The 23926-nt window shown below is 32.9% G+C and overlaps 1 protein-coding gene across 3 annotated transcripts in view; it reads left to right on the top strand.

The window, feature by feature from the left end:
* Positions 1–23926, top strand: part of CNTN5 (contactin 5) — a 1391352-nt gene that overhangs the window by 888702 nt on the left and 478724 nt on the right. For all 3 annotated transcript variants that reach the window (XM_061204029.1, XM_061204028.1, XM_061204030.1), the window contains exons 4-5: positions 1658–1781; positions 1910–2085. In XM_061204029.1, coding sequence (XP_061060012.1) covers positions 1658–1781; positions 1910–2085 — 300 coding nt within the window. The remainder of the gene's footprint in view (positions 1–1657; positions 1782–1909; positions 2086–23926) is intronic.

The raw sequence follows: 23926 nt of genomic DNA, 5'->3' as shown, positions 1-23926 counted from the left end.
AAACGTATCATATAGCACAGGGAATTCTACTCAATACTCTGTAATGGCTTATATGGGAAAAAAAATCTAAAAAAGAGTGGATATATGTATATGTATAACTGATTCACTCTGCTGTACACCTGAAACTAACATAACATTGTAAATCAACTATACTGCAATAAAAATTAATTAAAAAATAAAGGGTACTACTGCTAAAAAGAAAAATTAAATATCACTGCTCTATAAAAGACATAAAAACAAAATGAGGAAATTAATTCTAGTCACGTTGTTATGTGTTACATGATATATTGCATATAAATTATTCAGTATAATGTCTGACATATAGTAATTATAACACAAGTAAACTTTAGTTATTATTCTTATTAATTATAATTTACTGAGTACTTGTGACATACTAAGTATTTACAAATGTTGATTGATCCTCATAATAATATTGTAAGGAGACATTATTATCCACAATTAATAAATGAAGCAGCAAAGGATAAAAGTAGTTGGCTCAAGGCTAGAAAATGATGGTACTAGAATTTGAACCCAAGTATCTGACTCTAAAGCTCAAGAATTTTAAAATATATATAAAAATATAAGATATATTTATTAAAAGTTAATCTTATGCATCATAGATATTTATAATATTAATTTAAATAATTATATTTTAATGAGTAAAGACCAGAAGGAATTCTTTTTTCATGAGTTGATTGTGCAGTTTAATTCTAACTGAGATTTTGACAAGGTTTCATGTGCTTTTCTGAATTTTAAAAAATTCATTATGATGTAACAACATGCAGTATAATATTTTGACAATAATTTCCTCAAGTTATTTATTTATCAAATCATTTATTTTCCTCTTTTAAAATAAACTTTAAGTAACAGCAATATAATTTGGTATAGAATAATACATTTTAGTTATTTTCATGTAATTTTTTTTGGTTGTAGCTAAGGAAAAAGATGCCTTCCTTTTTATGCCTCTTCTCTTCTGATTTCCTTATTTATTTTATCTACCAGCTGGTAAACATTTAATTGTATACAGTTTTGTCATCTTTATTCAATTATTTGACTTATTTTGAGGACATGTTTCATTTATTCCATGAGAATGTGTGTACTTGCATTACATCATTTTCCCCTTACAATCCAGCATCATTAAGCGCTAAAAATCCTTCATTGAATGAGTGAAGAAAGGAATATGTGAAAAATGCATGAGGACCAACATTTTCATGTCTGTAGTACCCAAGTAGTAACACTATATTAGTTCATGATTTTCCTTTATCATATATTATTTTTAACATTCTAAGAGTTTTACAAACTTTTGGGTTTTTTAAAATAATGTTTTTGTTTAATATTATTCTCCTTAGCTCCACTTTTGGTGAATTCAAAGATATATATTTTAAAATGTACAACATCTATGTTTGAGATGTGTTTTTTCATTTCATATATCATATTTTTAAAGGCAGTCTTGGTCAATGACAGAAAAAATCCATTTAGGTCTCTGCAATTTTCTAAAACAATGTAATTTGCTAGCTATATCTTTCTTTGGTAATATCTTTGGTAATATGCCTGTTTATTATGAGGAAAGCGCAATAATTTTGAGTAGGAACATAGTGGAGAAAAAATGTCTTGATATTTCGAGAAATTTTAAAGTGTTTCCTTTTGGTCCTTACAGAAAGTGTGGACTACGGGCCAGTGTTTGTGCAAGAACCAGATGATATAATTTTCCCGACTGATTCTGATGAAAAGAAACTAGCACTGAATTGTGAAGCTCGTGGCAACCCAGTTCCCAATTACAGGTAGAAATTCACTGTTAATCATTTTTCTTAAGTCTTAAAAATTCCTTTCAATGAGATTCTGACACTCCCAGGGAGCATTATAATGTCTCAAGTAATTTTTATGTATTTGTCTTCTGATTTTTCCTAAGATGGCTTCGAAATGGAACAGAAATAGATTTGGAAAGTGATTATCGCTACAGTTTGATAGATGGGGCCTTCATTATAAGCAATCCAAGTGAAGCAAAGGATTCTGGCCATTATCAGTGTTTGGCAGCCAACACGTTTGGAAGTATTCTTAGTAGAGAAGCTGTACTTCAGTTTGCCTGTGAGTAAAGTATTGCTCTTTCCACATATACATATATATAGTGTGTGTGTGTATATATATATATATAAAACTTTAAAGTTTAGTGAGGCAATAGCTTATGACTTCAACTTTTAAAATCATGGTATAAACTGGTAACGATTAGAAGTATGAAAACAATGTGTTTCTTCCTGAGATATTTTCAAATTCCCTGAAATGTTTGCCCTCTTCACATAAATAGTAGTCTGAGGAGGTTAAAAATTCTGTTCATAAAAGCAGATAAAGTTTTAGAATTGAAATATCCTTTGAAATCTAGTAAGAAACAGATTTTTAATTTTTTCTGTCTGCCTTTAAAATATACACTTAACTGCTTTTATTCTTCTACTGTCTATTATAGTCACTATTTGCTACAGATTCTTCTGGACATAAGATAGCATACACTAAAAATTCTGCTTGTAGTCAGGTAACCAAAGAAATGCCTCTGAAATGCTAATATCTCAGATTCTGATTATAACTTCCCTCCCAAGTGTCCCAGTTTTTTTATTAGAAAAAAGACACCACATGTAATCATTCATGTATACTAGAATATATACATTTTCTAAAATAGATCATATATCTAATTAACTAAATGTAGAGATTTCTTAAAACTCTTGAAATCATTTCATTTATGATGGGGTCTTACACCAAATTAAGGATAAGCTACTGGGTGAGATCATTTCTTAGTAGGTAATCCTACTTGAATTAAATTCTTGAGGATTATAATTTCTAAGAAATAGAAGGGCCAGGGATCTTTGTGTTAATAATTCATATGTAACTATAATGGCTATGTAATTTGTCACAAAAAGATTTTTAAGTTAAAATTACACCCTGAAGAATGGAATAATTGATTTTTGTCTGTATAATCTTCACGTATTATGTCTAATTAACCCAGAACCCAGACACCCTTTTAAAGGAGTGTGAAGGAGAAAATGAAAGAATAAAGGAATGATAATGGATTCAGTTTTGAGAACATCGAGCTAGATACTAGAAAAATCAAAATATCTTTTAAAGTATAATTGGCTAAGGAGTTTAGATTGGTACTTTACATACACCAAATATACCAAGATAGGAGCCTAAGTATACTCCTTTTGTTTTTGAAAATATTATGTAGTGTATCACAGAACCTAATACTTTTCAGTATGTACATTGAAAAAATCCTAATAAACCAAATATACAACCCTCCTAATTGCTCCTCTGTTCAATAGATCAGTCTTTTCAAGACAGATACAGCAAATCCAGAAAACACGATGTACTAGTATTAGTGGCTTATACCTTTCTCTTTGGTCTATACTCTCTAACACAAGTACGCTAATTCTCAATAGCCTGTATATCAGTTGTTTTTCTCCCAAATCAGCAGTGGTGGCAAAATATGCAACGTTTTCTGCATTATTCAGACCAGAAATCTATTTACTGAAAGATCCTAGATGTCTATATGATCGTGCCTTTCTAGATTTTTGCAAAGACCTGTCACAGCTATCAAATAGTCAATCCCACCTACAGTGAGCAAGTTGGCACCAGCATTTACAGTTCAATGACTAGGCAAGGGAAGCTTTATCTCTCAATCAACCTACCTACCTACTTACTTATCTTATCTATTCCACATCAAGCTGTCCTGAACTTAATTTAGAGCAATATTTGCTTTATTTTTAACTTAAATGTATGGGTAGACAGACATATGCAATCATTGGTAGTGTCTTTTTACTCTACCTCTCCCCAACCCCACCCCACCTGACTCACTGCTGTGCTCTGGAGACCATACATATGCATAAGAGCCTGTAAGATGCCTGGTTGAAGCAGTCAGTCACTTACATAGGGAAGGCCACTTCTGCCTCAAAATTGCTCCCCTAGATTCCAATATGTCTGTGTTGATGATATAAAAACTAAGTCTGTTAGGCTTAGTTTTATGTTTTGCCAGGTGATATTTGGGGAAAAAAATGCAAATACAGGTGATAGAGAAGATAGGATGAAGAAAATCAATTTGCTTCTAGTATACCTGGGTGTGAGCATGGGTGCTAGGAGTCACCCATGCTCTAGGAATCAGGGTAGTTTTATGATTAGGGGGAGAAAATGAGGTAGGATGTTGGGGAGAAAGAAAAGAAGGGGCTTCTGAAAGGAAGTGAGAGCAAACAAATGTAAAGCAAGATTACAAACTTGGTGGCAACTTTCCTTTACATCATGATTTTCTATGACCAGCCTCAGAGATAGAGAATGAACTCACTGTTTGTTGTTGATAGAATGTTTAATGTCCAAAGGGCTTTTGTGGCTACAGGAACTCTGATTACTTTTTATACATTTTGAAGCTGAAATCATTAATTATTTATATCCATCAGCCACTATTTATGTAAAAATTTAAATATGTATTACATAACTAATATTTCAAAACAAGTATATTAAGTTTAGATAATTATTAAAACATATTAAATTAAATTAAATATTTAAATCTAATACAAGTCTGTTAAATGTTTTAAGTGTCATATAATTAGACAAAATTACAAATTATCAAAATGATTACAAACTTATGAACTCGGTTTACAATTATTTTGTTATATAAATATTTTTACCTTTATATCTTAATTTTATCATGTATTACACAATAATTTTATCAGCTATGGTTTTCTACATTGTGTAGTGCAATTGTGATTTTCTAAAATCAAATAGAAAGGAGGATCATATTACCTAATCCAGAGTAGTTTCTGAGTTATCAACCAATTGAATTTGGGTTGCTCCTTTCAAAGTGAGACTGTTAACAGACTTGGCCTCTTTTATAATTTGAACATTATTTTTGTTATATCAATAATACTTTAAATAATAATACTTTAAATAATAATAATAATACTTTAAACCTATAGATTTTGCATAGATTTTCACCTTTTGAAATATGACATATTTGCCTAAAATAATGTGATTTTAAGACTTAATTGGACAATGTTAAATAAACATTAAATGTGTCTTCCCTAATTATATTCATAGAAAAAAGTACTGATCTATATTTTATAAATAGGTACATATTTAAATGAAGAATCAAGATATTCATATATTAACAATTCCATACCTATTAAAAGTAATAACATTTAAACATATCCTACTAGAATTATCTTCCTTTTGTATGAAAATTATATATATTATATACACACATACATCATATTAAACTCTCCAATTTTGAGTATCATTAAAGTTGCAATAGATTTTGCAGATTTACCTTATTCATATACATATATAAATTGTCACAATTTGACTATTGGGAATCCCTGAATGTTAGCGTCTTTGTCCTCTTATTAACCAGAAATATATTTTAAAATATTCTAGCTTTCCTCCAATAACATCTTGATCTTGTGCCCACCCCCCAAGTATAGATTCAGCTACATTTTGTTGACCGTAAGGCATAATGTTATTTATAGAGACTAAAATCTAGGTGTTAGAGGTGTATATAAGATTGATCCAAATAAGTTCCGGTGCTGAGGAGGATGACATTATTGCCAAACCAGTTTAGTAAAAAAAGATTTTTAAAAACAAAAACTTTTTTAAGGTCTCAAGTTCATATAAGTAGTTTATATTTATTTAATGCTTACTTCTATGGCAGACAATGTTCTAAGTGTTTTAAAATATGTTAACTCATTTCATCTTCATAACCAACCTATGAAGTATTATGCTGTTAAATGTGAACACATTTTACAGATGACACCTCTTATTTAACTCTAATAGTACTCAGTCTTTTCCTTATATAAATATGTATTATATTCATTTTATGGCATACTCATTTTGATTTTAATTCCTTTCTCAAACAATAATTATATTATAATCTTTCAAAAATATCTTTTTATGTTTGCTTCATCAACCATCATTTTATAATCAATATATTAATACCTATGTGTAAAACAAAAATAAATACTGGGATAAAAAATAAGTATATAATCATTCTGCATTTATTCTCATTGTTTAAATTAGTTAATAAATCACTTGCTTAATTTTCCTTATGGAAATTTAAGAGCTTAAGGCACATTAGGTCTCCTTCTAGATCTACAATTTGGGGATTTATAGTACTTTTGGTATGTAATTATTTTTTCTTATCATATTTTCTCATTTATTATACCTTTTTCTCTTAATTTAAAAATTCGTTAGACAATCTATAGTTAGGACCTGGAAAGCTACATTTTCTAAATAATCTTGAGACAGGACATGGATGACTGTGGCTGTTATCAAAAGCTGAAACTATCATCATAGATCCTGGCTTTTGAAGAGAATGGTGATTAGGAAATGAGTGTTGGCACTTTTACCTGTTGATGTAGCAATAATAAAAGATATATCTAATGTACACTAAGTGTAAGTGTAAAATAAATTTAGTTTCTTTAAAGTTTTGTTCCTATTCCTTTGTCACTCAACATATCAACAAGTGTATATTTATATAATAATTATTTTGATTTACTAATATATTTGATCTTAACCTCATTCCAAAGGTGATTTATTTGACTTGCCATGTAAAATCATATACCATAAAGGATAAATATGTAAATTAGTAAATACAACACCAGGAAAAAAGTACATTTCATCATAAGAGGTCAAGATAGTATAAGCCATATGTCTCATAATTACTATGGTCAAGACATAAATATTTCCTTGGGAATCCCAGTAGTCAGAGAAAAAGGAGAAATACAAACATTTAAAGGATGTTTGTTTGAGAAGAAAATTTTTTCTTGACATTTAATTCTCATAGAAATTTCTCATCCGAGGCTTTATATAGAGATTTTAACATCTCTACATCAACTCAATAGCATGTTTAATTAGCCTGACTTAAAACCAAACCAATTTTTAAAATGTAACTAGAATTTAATCATGAAGCTATTCACTTCGTTCATTTATAAATCTTTTTTTTTTAATTTTGATTTGAGCAGCTGCTGCTCCTTTTAACCCACCTCTCACATGTCTAAATGTGTACCCATGAGGATCTTTCAATTTAAGTTCTCCCTAAATGAATATTTATAAACATGGCTCAGCTTAGTTAATGTTAATAATATACATTAGCATTAATAAATATATATCTCATAAGGGTGTAGTAAAAATTAATGAGGTGGAGAAGTCATGTCTGTGAACTGATTTTTAAGTTCAGAAAGAAAGGCATAAATAAACACAATGTTGAAGTATTATTGCTAGTGATGATTGTTACTGGTTATCAATAAGACTGTTTTTGACAGAGTATATTTTACTCCTGTAGCTTGTGTTCATCATGAGTATAATTTCCTCACCTAGTATAGTGATTTTTCTTCAGTGACAAGCAGGAATACACCATATAAAACTTTGTCACTCTATTAGCTTATTACCATGCTGATGAGAATTTTGAATTGATAATGTGACACTACACACTTCTCAAACATCCTTCAGAAATCTAAGGGTCATAACAGTTTCTCCAAAGTTTGGATTTTTAGAAATAATTCATACCAGCAAGTCAAACATAAAATGAATCAAGAATAAAATCTCCTCATGCTGTCTCTTGCTTCAAAAATATCTTTATATGCCATCCAGTAAATTGATAGTTCATATCTAAATTCAAACATATTGCTTTTCAGGGCATTTAAGATGATGTAGATCCAGAATATTGCATTAGTTTTCCTTGAAGCAGTTGATTAAAATAACCCCCCTAACTCTTTGAGAGATATATGATTTTTGTAGACTTTGTATTTAAGCAGTTTAATTTAACCTTTCATTTTCATATAGAACTCAAAAATTACTTCTCTAGTTTTTTCTTAACTTTTTCCCCTAAAGTAAAATTGACCCTAGACTTTAAAATCACATTTTACTAGCATTTAATATATAATAAAATTATTTGAATAATTGCTAACTCTACAGTATATTCGAAGCTTTATCCCATTAGTCTATGAGGTTTAGTTCATAATAAATTTATTAAATTATTTGAATATTAACCTGGATGAGTCACTCTGGCATGGATGATTTTACTAATTATAAAATTATATGATTTTATTACAAGAGAAGTTATTAGTTTGTAATTTTGTCTTCTGTAAACAAAGCAGCACTGTTTTACTTTTATAACATCATTACTCAAAGAATACGGTTTAAGTTTTCCTTTAAAATGACAATTATTCTGATCATAATAGATATGGCACCTGTGAGTATATGACCCCTTGACAAACTATAGTATGAATTCTTTGAGATCACAGAAAAAATTTTTAATTAAAAATAGTTTCACATCCTGACGACTACATCACCCTCCCCTTATGGTGATCCATAGGCACTTCCCTGGGGGACCAGTGGTTGAGCCTTTGTCTTCCAATGCAGGGGGTGCAGGTTCGATCCCTGGTCAGGGAGCTAAGATCCCACATGCCTTGTGGCCAAAAAACCAAAACATAAAACAGAAGCAATATTGTAACAAATTCAATAAAGACTTTAAAAATGGTCCACATCAAAAAAAAAAATCTAAAAATATTTAATTTTATGCTTTAAAGGAAAGTTATGAGTGAATCAAAGTGGAAATCTGTGGCCGATTGTCCTCAAATAATTAATTCTTAATTTTATTTAAAAATTTGCAAGAGTTGTGTCTATTAAAGTTCATCCAAACACATATTTTCATTATTTATGGAAATCATGAATAACTCTGGCCACATGTGAGAGATAACAGTGAAATGGCTTAACCTCGGGTACAAGAGCTCCTCTCAGTGATCTCAGTGCTCTGCTTCTAGTTTTTAGAAATTCAGAAAGGCAGTTCTTCACTCACATTGTGTGAAGTAACCCAGAAAGACCAGGATCAGGGAGCATATAAATCCTCTGACCCTTAATGCTCAAGCCCATTTACCTAATTCATTGTTTCCTAATCCTTAGCAGAGTGTCTTTAGAGATCTTTTTCCAGCACAAAAAATTCCAAGGCATAAAAGTACAATGGAATTTAAATCTCACTACTAGTGCCACTTTTACTTGATAAAATAGCAGTTCCATCTCAGGACATTATATAATCCTGATGAATAGAAAGATACTAATATACAACAAGAAGCATAAACAAAGGGGCAGATATGAGTCTTTTCTAAATTTATTTTACTCCAAAAAATCTTTTCTTGAGGGACAAGTCCAAGTGAATATGTACTACACAGTCTAGAGTTCTTGTAACCTGATTGCCATTTCCACACATTGCTACTCTTCATGTATAACAATAGATGGATGGATAGATACATAGACAAATAGAGATGTGGATGTATAGATGTGTATATGTATATGTATGTATGTATATGTCTGTCTGTCTGTATGTGCATAAATTTAATAACACTAACACAAGAATAAGCAGCAATAGCTATTGAACACTTAAAAGCCAGGCAAACTGTTAAACACATTTAATGCATCATCACCCTCTTTAATCTTCCTATCAACCTTATGAGGGAAGTTCTATTTTTGACCTAATTTATAAATGAAAAAAAAGTGAAGCTCAGGAATGTCAAGTTATTTTCCCAAAGTCACACAGCTAGTAAATAATAGAACAGCAGCTCCAATTCATATCTAACTTCAAACTTCATACTTATAATCTACCTTGTTCTACCCTACACTGTACTTAACCATGCAGTTTTTGTTCAGCATATCTGTAGTTGTTTTATTCATAGAACATTTACTCAATCTCTACTCTCTTGGGCATTGTTCTAGAAGTCAAGGAGCCCATAATGAGTATCTCCCCTTGACCTGCCAGAAAAATTGCCTACTTGGAACTCCTGCCCACTTCTTCTACTCCTTAACATCTCCCTTCTCCACCCTACCCGAACCCCACTAAAATCCCTCTGTATTGTTTTCTGAAATGATATAAAACACAATTATGACCATATTGCCCCTGCATAAATCCCTGATGTTTTACCATAATTAAACAGAAGTTTGTAACTTACCCTTTAAGTGCATAAAGGGCAGAGAGAATCAGGGGGTTGCTCTGGAAATATGTATGCAGACAACTCTGTAGGAAAAGTCAAATTAAGAGGTCATTTTGATAACCTAGGTAAAAAGGGCTTGAAGGCCCTGATGTATTGGATATGATAGATATCTGTAGGAGGCTCCAAAATAAATGAGAATTTGCAAATGGCTGAATAGAAAGGGGTGGAAATGTAAAAAATATGGAGGAGTTAAAATATCAAAATTCTGAGCTTTGATCAATTCAATTGAGCAATACATAATGCTGTTACATAATAAAGTCACACAGAGAAGAGGAACAAGTTTCTGGGAGAATAAAGTGATTTCAGATGAGCTAGTTTTATTCTGATTTTCAGAAGAAAATACCCAACATTTAAAAATATTGGTTGACCCTCAGGAAAGGCAGGCAGGAACAGAACATATTGAGAGACTCAATGAAACCATAGGGATGGTTCATCAAGAGAAATTATATTAGGAAGAAAACAGGACTAAGGATTAACCTTTAGGATTATACACATTTCTCTGATAGAAAGATAGTGAAAGATAGAAAGAAAGGAGTTAGTGAAGAAGATAAGAAAAGAATGATCTGAGAGGTGCAGCAGAAACCAATAAAAGAGTAAAATAGAACTTATATTCAGAATTTTAAGGTAGGAACTGTCATTCACGTCAAGTGTTGTAATACTCAGGAAAGACCTTAGGATTTTGAGACTTTTAAAAATCAATTTTAGTAAAGATCGAGACAGAAATCAGAATTGAAGGCATTTAAGTATAAGATATTATAGTGGATTATGATTTTGGCTGTAACAGTAATGAGGATGTTTAACAGAGTTTTGTTGACATGACATGATAGTGAAACATAGTGTTATTTGGTAGCAGAAAGAAGGGAGTTAGTGTAGAGGAAGATGCTGAAAATACAAAATAGAGAGTGTCTAATTAGTGAAACGAATTTCTGCTTTCCAAGTAAGGTATAGGTTTCCTCTAGATTTTAATTTGCTTCTAGGGAAACATTATGCCACACAGAAGATACTCAATGTTGTAAATAGTATATGGGACTAGAAAAAAACTTATTTTTTTTCAATAAAACACAACTATTATCTCAAGAGAAGTAGAAACTACTTTACTACCGCCATAACTTTGTAACACTCAGTGGAAGAATCACATGGTAGTTAGGTTTAACTGGTATTTTTCCCATTCCCAAAGAATGTAAAGAAGAGGAACTAAGAGGATAACCCCTAAGCAAGACCAAATAATTAGCTGTGTGCTGCTCAGAAGGGCTTCCACACCTGTGAGTTCATGGTCCTGGTTTCTATATGAGCTTTCTGCAGTGTTTCTATGTCTTTTTTCGTTTTTGTTTTTAGTCAAAATTTAGTATTTTGGGAAATTATGGAAGCGCACATGGGTTTCTCATTATAAATCCTAACAGACCTACTTGCGTATCTGAAACAAGAGTTTTTTAAACTAAAAGCCTCTTCAACTTGTTGCAATAAAGTATTATTCAACTGTAAATGATACTGTATGATCTGTGTTGGATCTCATATTAAAATATGATAAGCATCTTCCACAACTTTGTTTAGGATATCCTCACACATTGGGCATTTAAGCTAGTCTGTAAGTTTGATAAGATTGTATCTCTGAGGTATGTTTATTGGGCTTACAGTCTAAGTTTAGACTAAAGTGGGATGAGGATGATTTTTCTATGCCAAGGTTATGATCTGTCCATTCTGTGGGACTTAAGGGCCAAGCATGGAGTTTGTTGGGTCATGGGAATCACTTCATAAACCATTAAGCCTATCTCTATGGACATATATGTATGTATGTATTTATTTGCCTTTCTTTTAAATAATTTTTAAAATTTCATTTATTTTTGAATTTAAGGTACAATTGATGTATAATATTATATTAGTTTCAAGTATACAACATGATTCAAAATTTGTATATGTTGTATACTTATTGGTCACCCCAATAAGTCTAGTTAACATCTGTCACCTTACATACTTGCAAAAAGCCTTTTTTTGTGTGACGAGAATCTTTAAGGTCTACTCTCTTAGCAACTTTCAAATATTCAATAAACTATTATTAACTATAGTCACCATGCTGTACATTACATGCCCATGACTTATTTATTTTATAACTGGAAGTTTGTACCTTTTGACCCCCTTCACCCATTTCACCCACCCCTCACCTTCTGCCTTTGGCAACCACCAATCTATTCTCTGTATCTGTGAGGCCAGTTTTTGTTTAAAATTCCATATATAAGTGGCATAATAAGCTATTTGTCTTTCCCTGTCTGACTTATTTCATTTAGCACAATGCCCTCAAAGTCCATCCATGTTGTCACAAATGGCAAGACTTCATTAATTTTTATGGCTGAATAATATTCCATTATATATGTACATCACATTTTCTTTATTCATTCTTCCATCAGTGGACAGTTAGGTTGCTTCCATGTCTTGGCTACTGTAATTAATGCTACAATGAACATAGGAGTGCAGATACCTTTTCGGGTTAGTGTTTTTATTTTCTTCAGATAAATACTAGAAGTGGAATTGCTGGATCATATGATAGTTCTATTTCAGTTTTATTGAGGGCATGTCACACTATTTTCCATAGTGACTACACCAATTTACATTCCCACCAGCATGGCATTAGTGTTTCCTTTTCTCCACATCCTTGCCAACACTTGTTAGTTCTTATCCTTTTGATAATAACCATTCTAACAGTTGGGAGGTGATATCTCATTGTGGTTTTGATTTGCATTTCCCTGAGGATTAGTAATGTTGAGCATCCTTTTATGTCTCTGTTGGCCATCTGTATATCTTTGAGAAAATGTCTATTCAGATCTGTCCATTTTTCAATTGGATTGTTTGAGATTAATTTGCTATTGAGTTGTATGGGTTTGTGTATATTTTGAACATTAACCCCTTATCAGATATATGATTTGCAAATATTTTCCCTTATTCAGTAGGTTGCCTTTTCATTTTGTTGATTGTTTCCTTTGCTGTCCAGAAGTTTTTTAGTTTGATGTAGTGTCACTCTTCATTTTTGCTTTTGTTGCATTTGCTTCTGGTATCAGATTCAAAAAATCATGGCCAAAACGGATGTCAAGGAGCATAGTGTCTATGTTTTCTTCTAGGATTTTTCATGGTTTCAGGTCTTATATTCAAGTCTTTAATCCATTTGGAGTTAGTTGTTGTGAATGGTATATGATATTGGTCCGGTTTCATTCTTTTGCAAGTAGCTGTCCAGTTTTCCCACCACCATTTATTGAAGATACTGTCCTTTCCCCATTTAATATTCTTGACTTCTTTGTCATAAATGAATTGACCATATATGTCTGGGTTCATTTCTGGACTCTCTCTTGTGTTCCATCGATCAATGTGTCTCTTTTTATGCTGACATTTTCATGTTTAGACAAAAAGTTACTATTCTTTATTATCTTCACTTTTCCTCCTACCCTCCTAACACTAATATGATAAGCCTGCACTTCTTCTTAAAACATTTAAAGTCTTCCCATCCATTCTAGAATAAAGTGCAAACTCCTACAAATGACTACAAGGCCATTTATTATTTAGATTCTGCCTGCTTTTCCAGCTTTCTTTCTGATTCTCAGGCTATACTAAACTATATACAGTGTTCAAAACATTTTATTCTTGTTCATGATATCATATTTTTACTTGTGATATTCACCCTGACTGCTGGGCTATTGTTCAATCACCTCTCTCTCTCTCTCTCTCTCACATATGTTCCTTCTTGTATTTGTTTCTTGATACATTGCATGGCAACTATTTCTGACAATCATCTTTGGTTCCCAAAAGCCTTTCCAAACTTAAGCATACCATTGATTCTACAGCGTTGTGAATTCATTGAGGGCAGATTTCATGCCTCATTCATTTTTTTAAATTAATACCCAACTGCTAACATGCAATTTCATAGTCAACACTCAGAGAATGTTTGTCAAATGAGTAAGGGAATGAATGAACACCCTCCAGCACCACAGTGGCCACTACCCTCAAAAAGAATCCCCTTCTGAGACTATAAGAAGAATTATTTCTTAGGAGATACATACACATTTTCCCTAACATTGCAATAGAGAATCAAAACAAATAAGACAGTTTATGCAGAAACATTTTATAAATTATAAAGGTCTACATAGATTGTAGTTAGTGAGATTATTACTAAATTTAAAATGTATACTAAAACCTATAAGGGTATTAAGGGATATAATTGATATTAATATCAAAACAGATACTGATACTCATTTTAAAATTAGTAATATCTTTATATACTATTTTGCTTACTATTGATATTATATTTCATATTTTAATAGATATCTAAGACAAACTAAAGTATCTCAGAGAAATATTGAAAAGTTGCCCTTTTTAATATAACTTTACATATGTCCCTGACTGCAGACAGAAGAAAATTCTGACTTTCTTTTCTAAACATGATTCTAGAATTCTAGCAACATTTCTCTACTGATCCTGGTAGCAAAGAAAGTTTTCTAATTATTTCATAGCCTCATTGGGTTGCAAACATAGTCAAGAATATAGTGATAGAATTTGTCAGCCTAAGCAACAAACCTTGCTCTTAAGTTCTTTGAGAATGTATGTGCAAATGTTACTCTATTTCAGTTGTCAACACACAAGGTGTCTACCCGGTGCCACTGCTATTACTCATGTCAAAAGATCTAGAAATAGTAGTTTACTTTTTCAGTCAGTTTTGAAAAATCTTGTTTTTCAGCCCACCATAAGAAAAAAGTGCTTACCTGCCAACTCTTAATACGTAGGTGAGTTTAAAGAATTATCTTCCTTAAATAGTTCACAGGAAATTAAATAGCATTTTAAAAGAATCACTTCTGTCACATTACATCATTCCTTGTGTGGAATACTCTGTGGCAGTGTTTTTTCATTTAATTTTGTGAATTTTGTATTTTAGAGATTTTTTCCAAAAGTTACTTCTTAAAATATTCTCTAAATATTTTTGATCTTAGTGGATTCACCCACTTTCAGAGATTAAAAAAATCAAGGCTGTATTTGCTCATAAAATAAATAATATAATGAAAATAACTGTATTTACAAATTTGAACAATTTACTTTTAATGTTAGACATTTGTATAGTATTTACATTGATATTTAATTATATAAACATTAATAGCATTTAATGACAATGTTAATAATAATAATAGCTAAGATTTATTGATTATTCAATCGCAAACAAAAATCCCATAAGTTAAGCATTATCCACATTTAAACGTATTGAACATTAGGAAACTGAAGGAGATAATTCACTTGACATAGTTAATAAGAGATGAAACTGAAATTCAAGTCTTGTTTTATCTGACTATAGAACCAGATCCTTTAATAAAATAAAAGGAATAATAATCCCCTAATGTTTGTAGAGTTTTGCATGTGATATCACATTGAATCACCTGAACAATACTGAGGTTATGCCGGGTGGTCTTATGGCCTCTAATTTTGAGATCAGAAAATTGAAATGATAAAGGTCATATATCCTACTTGTGGCCATACAGCCCAGATTAAAAATGAGCTTCATACATGTGATACAACCATGTACTTAGGCACATTCATATCATCTTTGCTTTTAATTTATACTGCAGTGTTTTCACACAAGACCACTCCTTGGTTTATTCTATCCTAGGAGCTTATTTATTCACACTGATTATTCCAAAACAATGCCACACAGAGAACATGAACACCAACTGCTTTTACTATAATGTTATTGTTTCAATAAATCAAGTGATGTATAATTTCATATTATATTGAGGACTTCATGTTGGTTTTTATTAATGTCCAGGTGAAACTCAAAATAGCCCTAATTATAAGAGAGGTAAAAAAATTGTATTCACTCAGTTCTGCTATCAATATCATCAGGTCACATTTGATCAGAAGATACATGGAGACCATGGAGATTTCAGTAATGTGGTCTAGGGCTTATCTTCCAAAATAAGCCTAATTCAGCTTACTGCAATTGTATGTACCTTAGAAGGCCTAGCCTTAGAAATTTGGGATATACAGATATTCTACTTTAGTTCAAACTGTTTTCTAGCACCTGAAGTTTATAGCCACTGCTACTAGGCCTAAAGTAAAATCAGTTGAATAACTAGCAATACCGAGATGTATTTTTCTACTTTCAAAATTAGTTTTAGATGCAAGCTTTAACTGCAGTCGAAATTTTATGATTTGAGTTTTCATATTTTAGAAGTACTAGTAATATAAAATCTATAACATAATTTAGTTACATACAATGCATTTTCCCTAACATAATCTGGATGGCACTGTAAATATGGATAAGGCTAAATGAGTATTTAAATATAAAGCATAAAAATTAACTGTCAACCTAATCTTGTTTACCTTTACAACTCTGACACTTCTTCATCATTTTGAATAATGAGATTTTCTTTGATGTTGCCAAATATATTTCAGCATAAATAGCTCAGGACAAATAAAATATTTCAATCCATACATTTTTTACATGGTCTTGTTGAACTAGAAATACTTGTCCTTGCCCAGGGTCCATTGAAACTCCTCTGCCACAAAATGATATCCTTCATCTTTGCTTATAACAGATGTTATTTTTTCCCCCTGGCCTCTGCCATGGAGACAAATTATCATCTCTCTATAAAACTACAAAACAGAATTGCTTTTCCTTATTCATAGATTATGCAGACTTTGTAGGCATATCTCATTCTCAAAATTTACAACCTTGCACAAGGAGAAAAAAAAAAACAAAAATGCTCATGTACATTTTAACACAACCCTGTACTAAATTTTAACTTTCCTAATTATCTTTCTTTTAAAATGAAATTAAAATATATTTCATTATTTAGTTTAGAAAATAATTACTGATTAATTATTAATCATATATAACTAGTAAATGAGTCACTAGTAAATGGCAGTGACAGAAAAAACACAGGGACAGACAGATGATTCAAATCCTTTAAAACGATTTTAGAGAAAAGCAACTCAATGGACATTCTACTCTTACACAAATGTAATAGCTCATTAGAGAAATTTTCACCCTCTAAGACCTCATTTAGCAAATGAGCTGGTTTTTCTCAATAGCATAATAAAGGCAAGTAACCTGGTGATTCAATTTACCTTAATGGTGATGAATGCTAAATGTTGATGTGCAGATATGTGTGTTTGGTTAAGAAGTGGTTTTGCTTACACTAAAAAGACTGAATACTCATCAAGGCCATAAACTTGTACTACTTTATTATAAAGTATTAATCATAATAAATTAGCAATCAACATTAGCATAAGAAAGACAATTGAGGGTTAGGTTAGCTGGGGGCCCTTTGTTGTGTCTGAGATATATCTATCCTTTTATGACTGCTCTCCTAGTAAAGGATAAGGTAGAAAGTATGTTAGTTGTTTTTTTCTTTCATCAGAGTGGAGCCTTATACAATGAGAGAGATGGGATAAAGCAGCTTCTTTGCTCTGCTTAGAAGGACTAAGTCAGTGAGTGCAGTTACAGGGTTGGAAGTGGAGAAACTGAGTAGTAGAGTCATGGAAAACAAAGAGGAGAGATTTTCAAGGATTTTTTAACCACATCAAATTCCATTGAGTTATTTGCAGGTAAAATGGGCAAAGTAACTGCGTCTGTCAATTAAGAGAACACTGTTGATTATAAGGACAGTACTTCCATTAGAGGAGTGAGGTAGAAGTTAGAAGGTAGTGGGATGTCAAGAAGTGAGCATATGGTAAGAAATTAGACACAAACATTTGCTTCTTTAAAAGTTAGGCAGTGGATGGATAGTGGAATTTATAATGATAAGAAGGTCGGAAGGCACACATAGTAAATCCTATATTCTACTGAAAAAAATAATTTGAAATGGCTTTTATTCCTCAACAGTAAAATGCACGGGTGTTCTTCTAGCTTCATCTTTCTCTTCCTTTTACATCCAACTAATTTTAACAACATCAAAGTCTCCTGACCATATCTAAATTGAGCATTTATTCCTGAAATAGGCTTTCAGTGTCAGTACTGTACAGAGGATAGGTCTTTCTTTGAATTATACTCATATGCCAATGCCAAAATTTACAAACAATTCATCTTCATCCCATTTGAGGCTTACTAAAATATCCTTGATAGCTCAAAATTTTATCTTTGCAGAGAGCCACAGTAGAAATGCTAGCTGTGATTTGATTTACCAACTGTCTGACAATGTCACTTACAGCCCTACCCTCACATTTCTTTTGATTTGATGCTCAGATAGCTTAACAGCACTTAATCCCTAGATTAGCATTTCACCTATATGTGCCTCATTAGTTGGAGAGAATTTACTTTTACATAACACATTCTTTAAAGTCATTCCTCCCTACCTCATTTCCTATTCAGTATCTGTTTTCTTTGTTCTGTCCCTATTTTGCCCCTATTCTGTTCCTGTCCTGTTTTTCACTATGTGTAGGTATTCCCAAGTTTTGGGCAACTTCATCTCTATCTCTTTCAATCTCTCTCTCTCTCTCTCTCTCTCTCTCCCCCATCTCCATAAACTACCTCAGACACTGTCTCTTTTTCAACTCTTTTCCTTATGCCAGATAAATTCATATCTCCTAAATCCATGTCTTTATTTCTGACTTTATTTCTAATAGCTAGTACAACATCACTTATTGAATATCTCATTCAGCATCATAATTCTAATTCACCTTCTTTTCTATAAAAATCTTCCAGGCTATGAATTTCTCTATTGTAAATTGTACCAATCATGCCAAATTAGAAAACTTGAGACCATCTCTGATTGCCCCTCCTCGTTATCCTTTATCCCCATATCCAATCAATTTCCAAGTAACTGTCACACATTGATCATTTTCTTACCAAAGTGCAGCCACCATAGTTGAAGTCTTTAATGTACTTTTTTACCTGGGTACTGTGGTAGCTTCCTGATTCGTTTTGTCATCTCCATCCTCTCAAATCACCCCTTGTGTTCCTACCTCAATTCTTATCAAGACTCCCCTCTGCTGCTACCATCAATGTTCCACTGAGTACTAAAATAAAAATTAAAAACCACCACATCTGGACTCAAGCAATCTTTCCAGACACCTACTCTCCCACTTTTGATACATATTTGTTATTTTACTGCAGGGAATCTGTAATATCCCTTCTTCTCTTTGCTTCATACAGTTATGCTGACCTGGAGTGCCTTCTTATTTCTTGATTATTGACATCTCAACTCTCCTTCAAGTTATAAACTACATGTTATGTTTTCCATAAAGTCTTTCCTGATTCTTCCCAGAGTGCAGTGACCTCTCTACAATGACAGATTCTTTGTACTCTGTTTATGTGACTTGAAGTCCAAAAATCTGGGTTCAAATACAAACTCCTAGCAGAAAAACTTGGGGCAAGTTCCAGATTATTTTCTCATGTGTAAAATAGGAAAAAAAACACAGACTATGGTTTTGATGTCACAAAGCCACTTGCCTCATTAGGGTCTTGTTATCTTTTTTGCTTAGAATGCTCATTCTCTGGATCTTCCCAAATCTCCCTCTTTCTCAGCTCTGATGATATTTTCCTCAACGAAGCTTACTCTGAACTCTGTAACTGATTAATTTAAAAAATGTACTTATTTTCCATTATGACATTAGTGTGTCATTTGCCTCGAAGTTTCCGGAATTGCATATCACATCAATACGTTAGCAAACTAATGAAAAAAGGCAATAGAATCTCTTCTGTGTTTATTATATAATGATTCACATGGGAAAGTGTACACTCTTCTCTTGAAGCAGTTTCATACACCACAATTATTGTTTGTCTCCACTGAGACATAAATGCTTCAAATATTGTGAGAATATATGTGAATCCTTAAGAATAAACACAATCATTGGCATAAAATAAACATGCATTAAGTTAATAGGAGAATACCAGTTACAACAAGTGGAATCAGCTTCCTCTACCTTGGTTAAATCTTACCTTAAATCTTAGCAAAATCAATTTTGTGCCAGGTATTGCAGTAGGCGTCATTCCATCTCTTTATTGGTCTTCAAATGTCCCTTTTACTTTTATACCCTCTCTGTACTCTCCTCACCTCTGTCCTCCAGTAGTATATTATACCTTGCTGTATTGTTGCAATTTTCATATGGACTATTATATATTTTCGCTATAAGAATATGAATACCTAAAAGGTTGAAACAAAATCTTTGAATCCTTAAGAATAAAAACTGTCACTAGGACATAATAAACATATACTGGATTAACAAAAAAATGCAAGGTACTAGAAGAAGAATTCAAATAACCTCTCTATATATTGAAGAAGTGAAAATTATAGTAATATAGCCTCTAAACAAATTATTTCATTTTACCAGGAGAAAATTTTTATGACTTAGAGGTTTATAATTATAACCATATTTATATACCAAAATGAATATAATCTGATACAAAATATTTGAGAAATGATGTGTAAATATAATTTCATATAAGGAATTGAGAAAATATGTATTTTAAGTAATCTGAATAATCATTTATAATGAAGCAGGAATATCAGAATCTTTAGGTAAAAGTAGCTAAGATAAATTACATTTATCACATAATTACCAAAATCTTTCCTTCTAAAATACAAAATAATAATTGTTATTTGCCTAAGCCACCTGCAAGTCTTTTACAGCCCATTAATTAACAGCAATGTGTGATTTGTTTAGTTTATTGCATTTTCCACAACTCATTAAATCTGGGCTTATATGTAGTTGTAGCTTGCTTTGGTTTCACTTGTTTTAATTATTTTTTGATGATTTAAGACAATAGCCATATGGATTCAAGTTTTGATGTTTTTTTCCTGCACCATACCATAGTGGAACTATTATTGTTCTTATTTATATATTTATTAAAATGCAATAGTTTTCCTTGAGAATTTGCTACTGGTTTTCACATTACAGTGTTGTAGTTCAGTAGTTTCACACATTAGCAGCATCTAAGAATATGTGAGGGTGAATATTCTAGCATCGGGAATGTTCTGACAATATAATTTTTATTAAAAAGCAACGTGATCTCACAGACTATTTGGGTGGTTTCCAAGTGGCTTGTTATTAGTGGTCTTGCTCTGAAGTGCACTTCTGAGGATAGAAAACCAATAAACTGTTCTTTTTTCAGGAACTCAAAGAATTTAGGGACTTGCACAGCTCAACAATTTCCTTTGCACATTTTGTAAGGGTAGTGGTTCCTTCTCCTGGGTTATTAGTATTTGCTCCATTTAAAGTAAAATCTTATCACTTATTAATTACCTACATTGTGCCTGGCACGTTATTAGGTGCTTAACATATATAATTTTAATTCTCAGTATGACTCTGCAAGAAAGCTATTTTTATTATATAGATAATTTGCTACTGAGAAAATTGAGGCTCAAAGAAGTCTAGGTTGTTTTCCATGGTGTTTAAAGTCTTCTCCAAAATCAGGGTACCTGTCATCCTGGTGGATTTAAGTTCCTTGGACACTTGGCCCTGATACATACATCTTGTGCCTCCCAACCACTCAATACTTCCATCAGAGCTGAAGTTCAGGAGCTAGTACTAAAATGAGTCAATTTTCTATTTTTCTGTGAATCAGAATCAGGACTTTTAATTTGCTGCCATGGTCATTTGTAGGGGGTCTTACCAGTTGGATTCAGCCCATGGGTACTAAGGCCAGGTTGTATTTCAGCTGCTTGGGCTCCCCTCCGCTGTGGGCATGTCTCTTCCCCCACTGGCACATGGTAGTGCAGCATTTATCAGCCCCCACCACAGCTTCCTGTAGCATCTGTGTAAAGGAATGTGGTTGCTTGGCGGGACAGAAATTCACAGATCACTGGGAATTATGCAGATATTTGAGGGCTTTTACAATTTTATGTGGGTAGAAACCACATAAGGCAATGCAATTGCCACATGGAACATATTGAAGAGGGCTCCAATCCCAAAGGTCATACAGATATTTAGAAGTAAACCTGGGATTCCACCCCTGATTTGGGTGACTCCAAAGCTTGTGTCCTTTCAACTAATTCTCTCTTCTAAAAAAAATTCAATACGCGTCTTACATCTTGCAGTCAGGATCACCGTTTTCTAAATCCAAGAGATATAAAAAGAGACTGCTCTCTTGTCTTTCCCACCCTTAATACACTTTTGCTTTTAGCATGGTGAGGAAGCAGCATAAAGGTGGGGTTTTAAATAAACATGCATTTATTGAGCACCAACTATGTGCCAGCGTCATACTGGTTGCTGTTATGGAGAACTGGTGGTGTATTGGTTTTCTTTTGCTGCTGTGACAAATGACCACAAATTTAGTGGCTTAAATAGCACACGTTCATTATCTTTCATTTCTGTAGGATAGTCCAACATGGGTGTCAGTGAGCTAAACTCAAGCGCTGGCAGGGCTGCATTCCTTTCTGGGAGACCTAAGGAACAATCAGTTACCTTGTTTGTTCAGTTTCTAGAGGCTACCTAAATTTCTTATCTTGTGACCCCTTTCTTCCCCCTTCAAAGCCAGCTACCTGCACAGCATCTCTCTGACTGCTTGGGGCATCACCTCTGAATCTCTGCTTCTGCCTCCCTTCTCTACTTATCAGATCACTTTTTTTTTTTTTTTAATTTTGTCCATGTTCACTTTTTTTTCCTTAATTTTATTTATTTATTTATTTATTTATTTATTTATTTATTTATTTATTTATTTATTTATTATTTATTTATTTATGGCTGTGTTGGGTCTTCGTTTCTGTGCGAGGACTTTCTCCAGTTGCGGCAAGTGGGGGCCACTCTTCATCGCGGTGCGCGGGCCTCTCACTATCGCGGCCTCTCTTGTTGCGGAGCACAGGCTCCAGACGCGCAGGCTCAGCAATTGTGGCTCACGGACCTAGTCGCTCCGCGGCATGTGGGATCTTCCCAGACCAGGGCTCGAACCCGTGTCCCCTGCATTGGCAGGCAGATTCTCAACCACTGTGCCACCAGGGAAGCCCCTATCAAATCACTTTTGATTACACTGCGCCCACCTGGATAACCCAGGAGACTCTCCTTATTTAAGGGTCAGCTGATTAGCAACCTAATTAAATGTACAACTTTAACTCCGTTTTCCATGTAACCTAACATATTCACAAATTTCAGGGTTCACATAAAGATGAATTTGGGGGAATATTATTCTGCCTACCACATGGAGAAAGAGGAAAGCACCCAAGATACACCAGACATGGTATACATGAGATAACACTCAAGAATTGTACATGAAACAGAGAATAAAGCATCGTGTAAGAAGTCATAGCTAAAGTCAACAGTTAGTGAAAATTTATTATATACCAGGCACTCTGCTCAGTGCTTTTTATACAGTGGTTGTTTAGCTTTACAAAGCAACTTTTAAAGGTAAGAAATACTGATCCTATTTTGATAAAGATAAACAGACTTAGCTTGCCCAGGTTCTCCCAGATAATAAGTATCGAAATGGGATTTAAATTTAGGTTTCTAATTTCAAAGTCTGTGCTCCAATTTATAGAATATTCATATCATGCAGCAGGATTTATAGCAAGATGATTCCAAGTCAATGCACAGTGCTGAAAAATGCACTTAATATGTAGTTTGCAGAAAAACAGTGAAGGCCAGCTAAAAAGGATGAAGGGAAAGTAGTCATCACAGGAAGTGATAAGTGGCACAGTATGAGGTGGAGAAGGAGATCGATTGTCCTGGGGCATGTGATTGTTTGAGCTGGGGAGCCAGGGAGATAAATATTCATAGGACAAACAAGGGGGCCTTTGGCTGTTCTGAAATCTCTTGAGCACACACTTGAACTGATAAACAAGAGGGGACACCTTTAGCTCTTAAATAAGTGGGAAACATGATGAGATCATGTTTTAGGGACATTAGTTTGAACAATACGAAGGATGATCAGGAAAGAAGAGCAGAGTAAAAATAGAGTTAAAAATGCCAACAAGCGGTTGTGGTGATTTCAACACTAAATGACATGGGACTTTCAG

This window comes from Eubalaena glacialis, chromosome 10, assembly GCF_028564815.1.
Source record: "Eubalaena glacialis isolate mEubGla1 chromosome 10, mEubGla1.1.hap2.+ XY, whole genome shotgun sequence".
NCBI classification, from domain to species: Eukaryota; Metazoa; Chordata; class Mammalia; order Artiodactyla; family Balaenidae; genus Eubalaena; species Eubalaena glacialis.
This window is presented reverse-complemented; position numbering and strand designations above follow the sequence as displayed.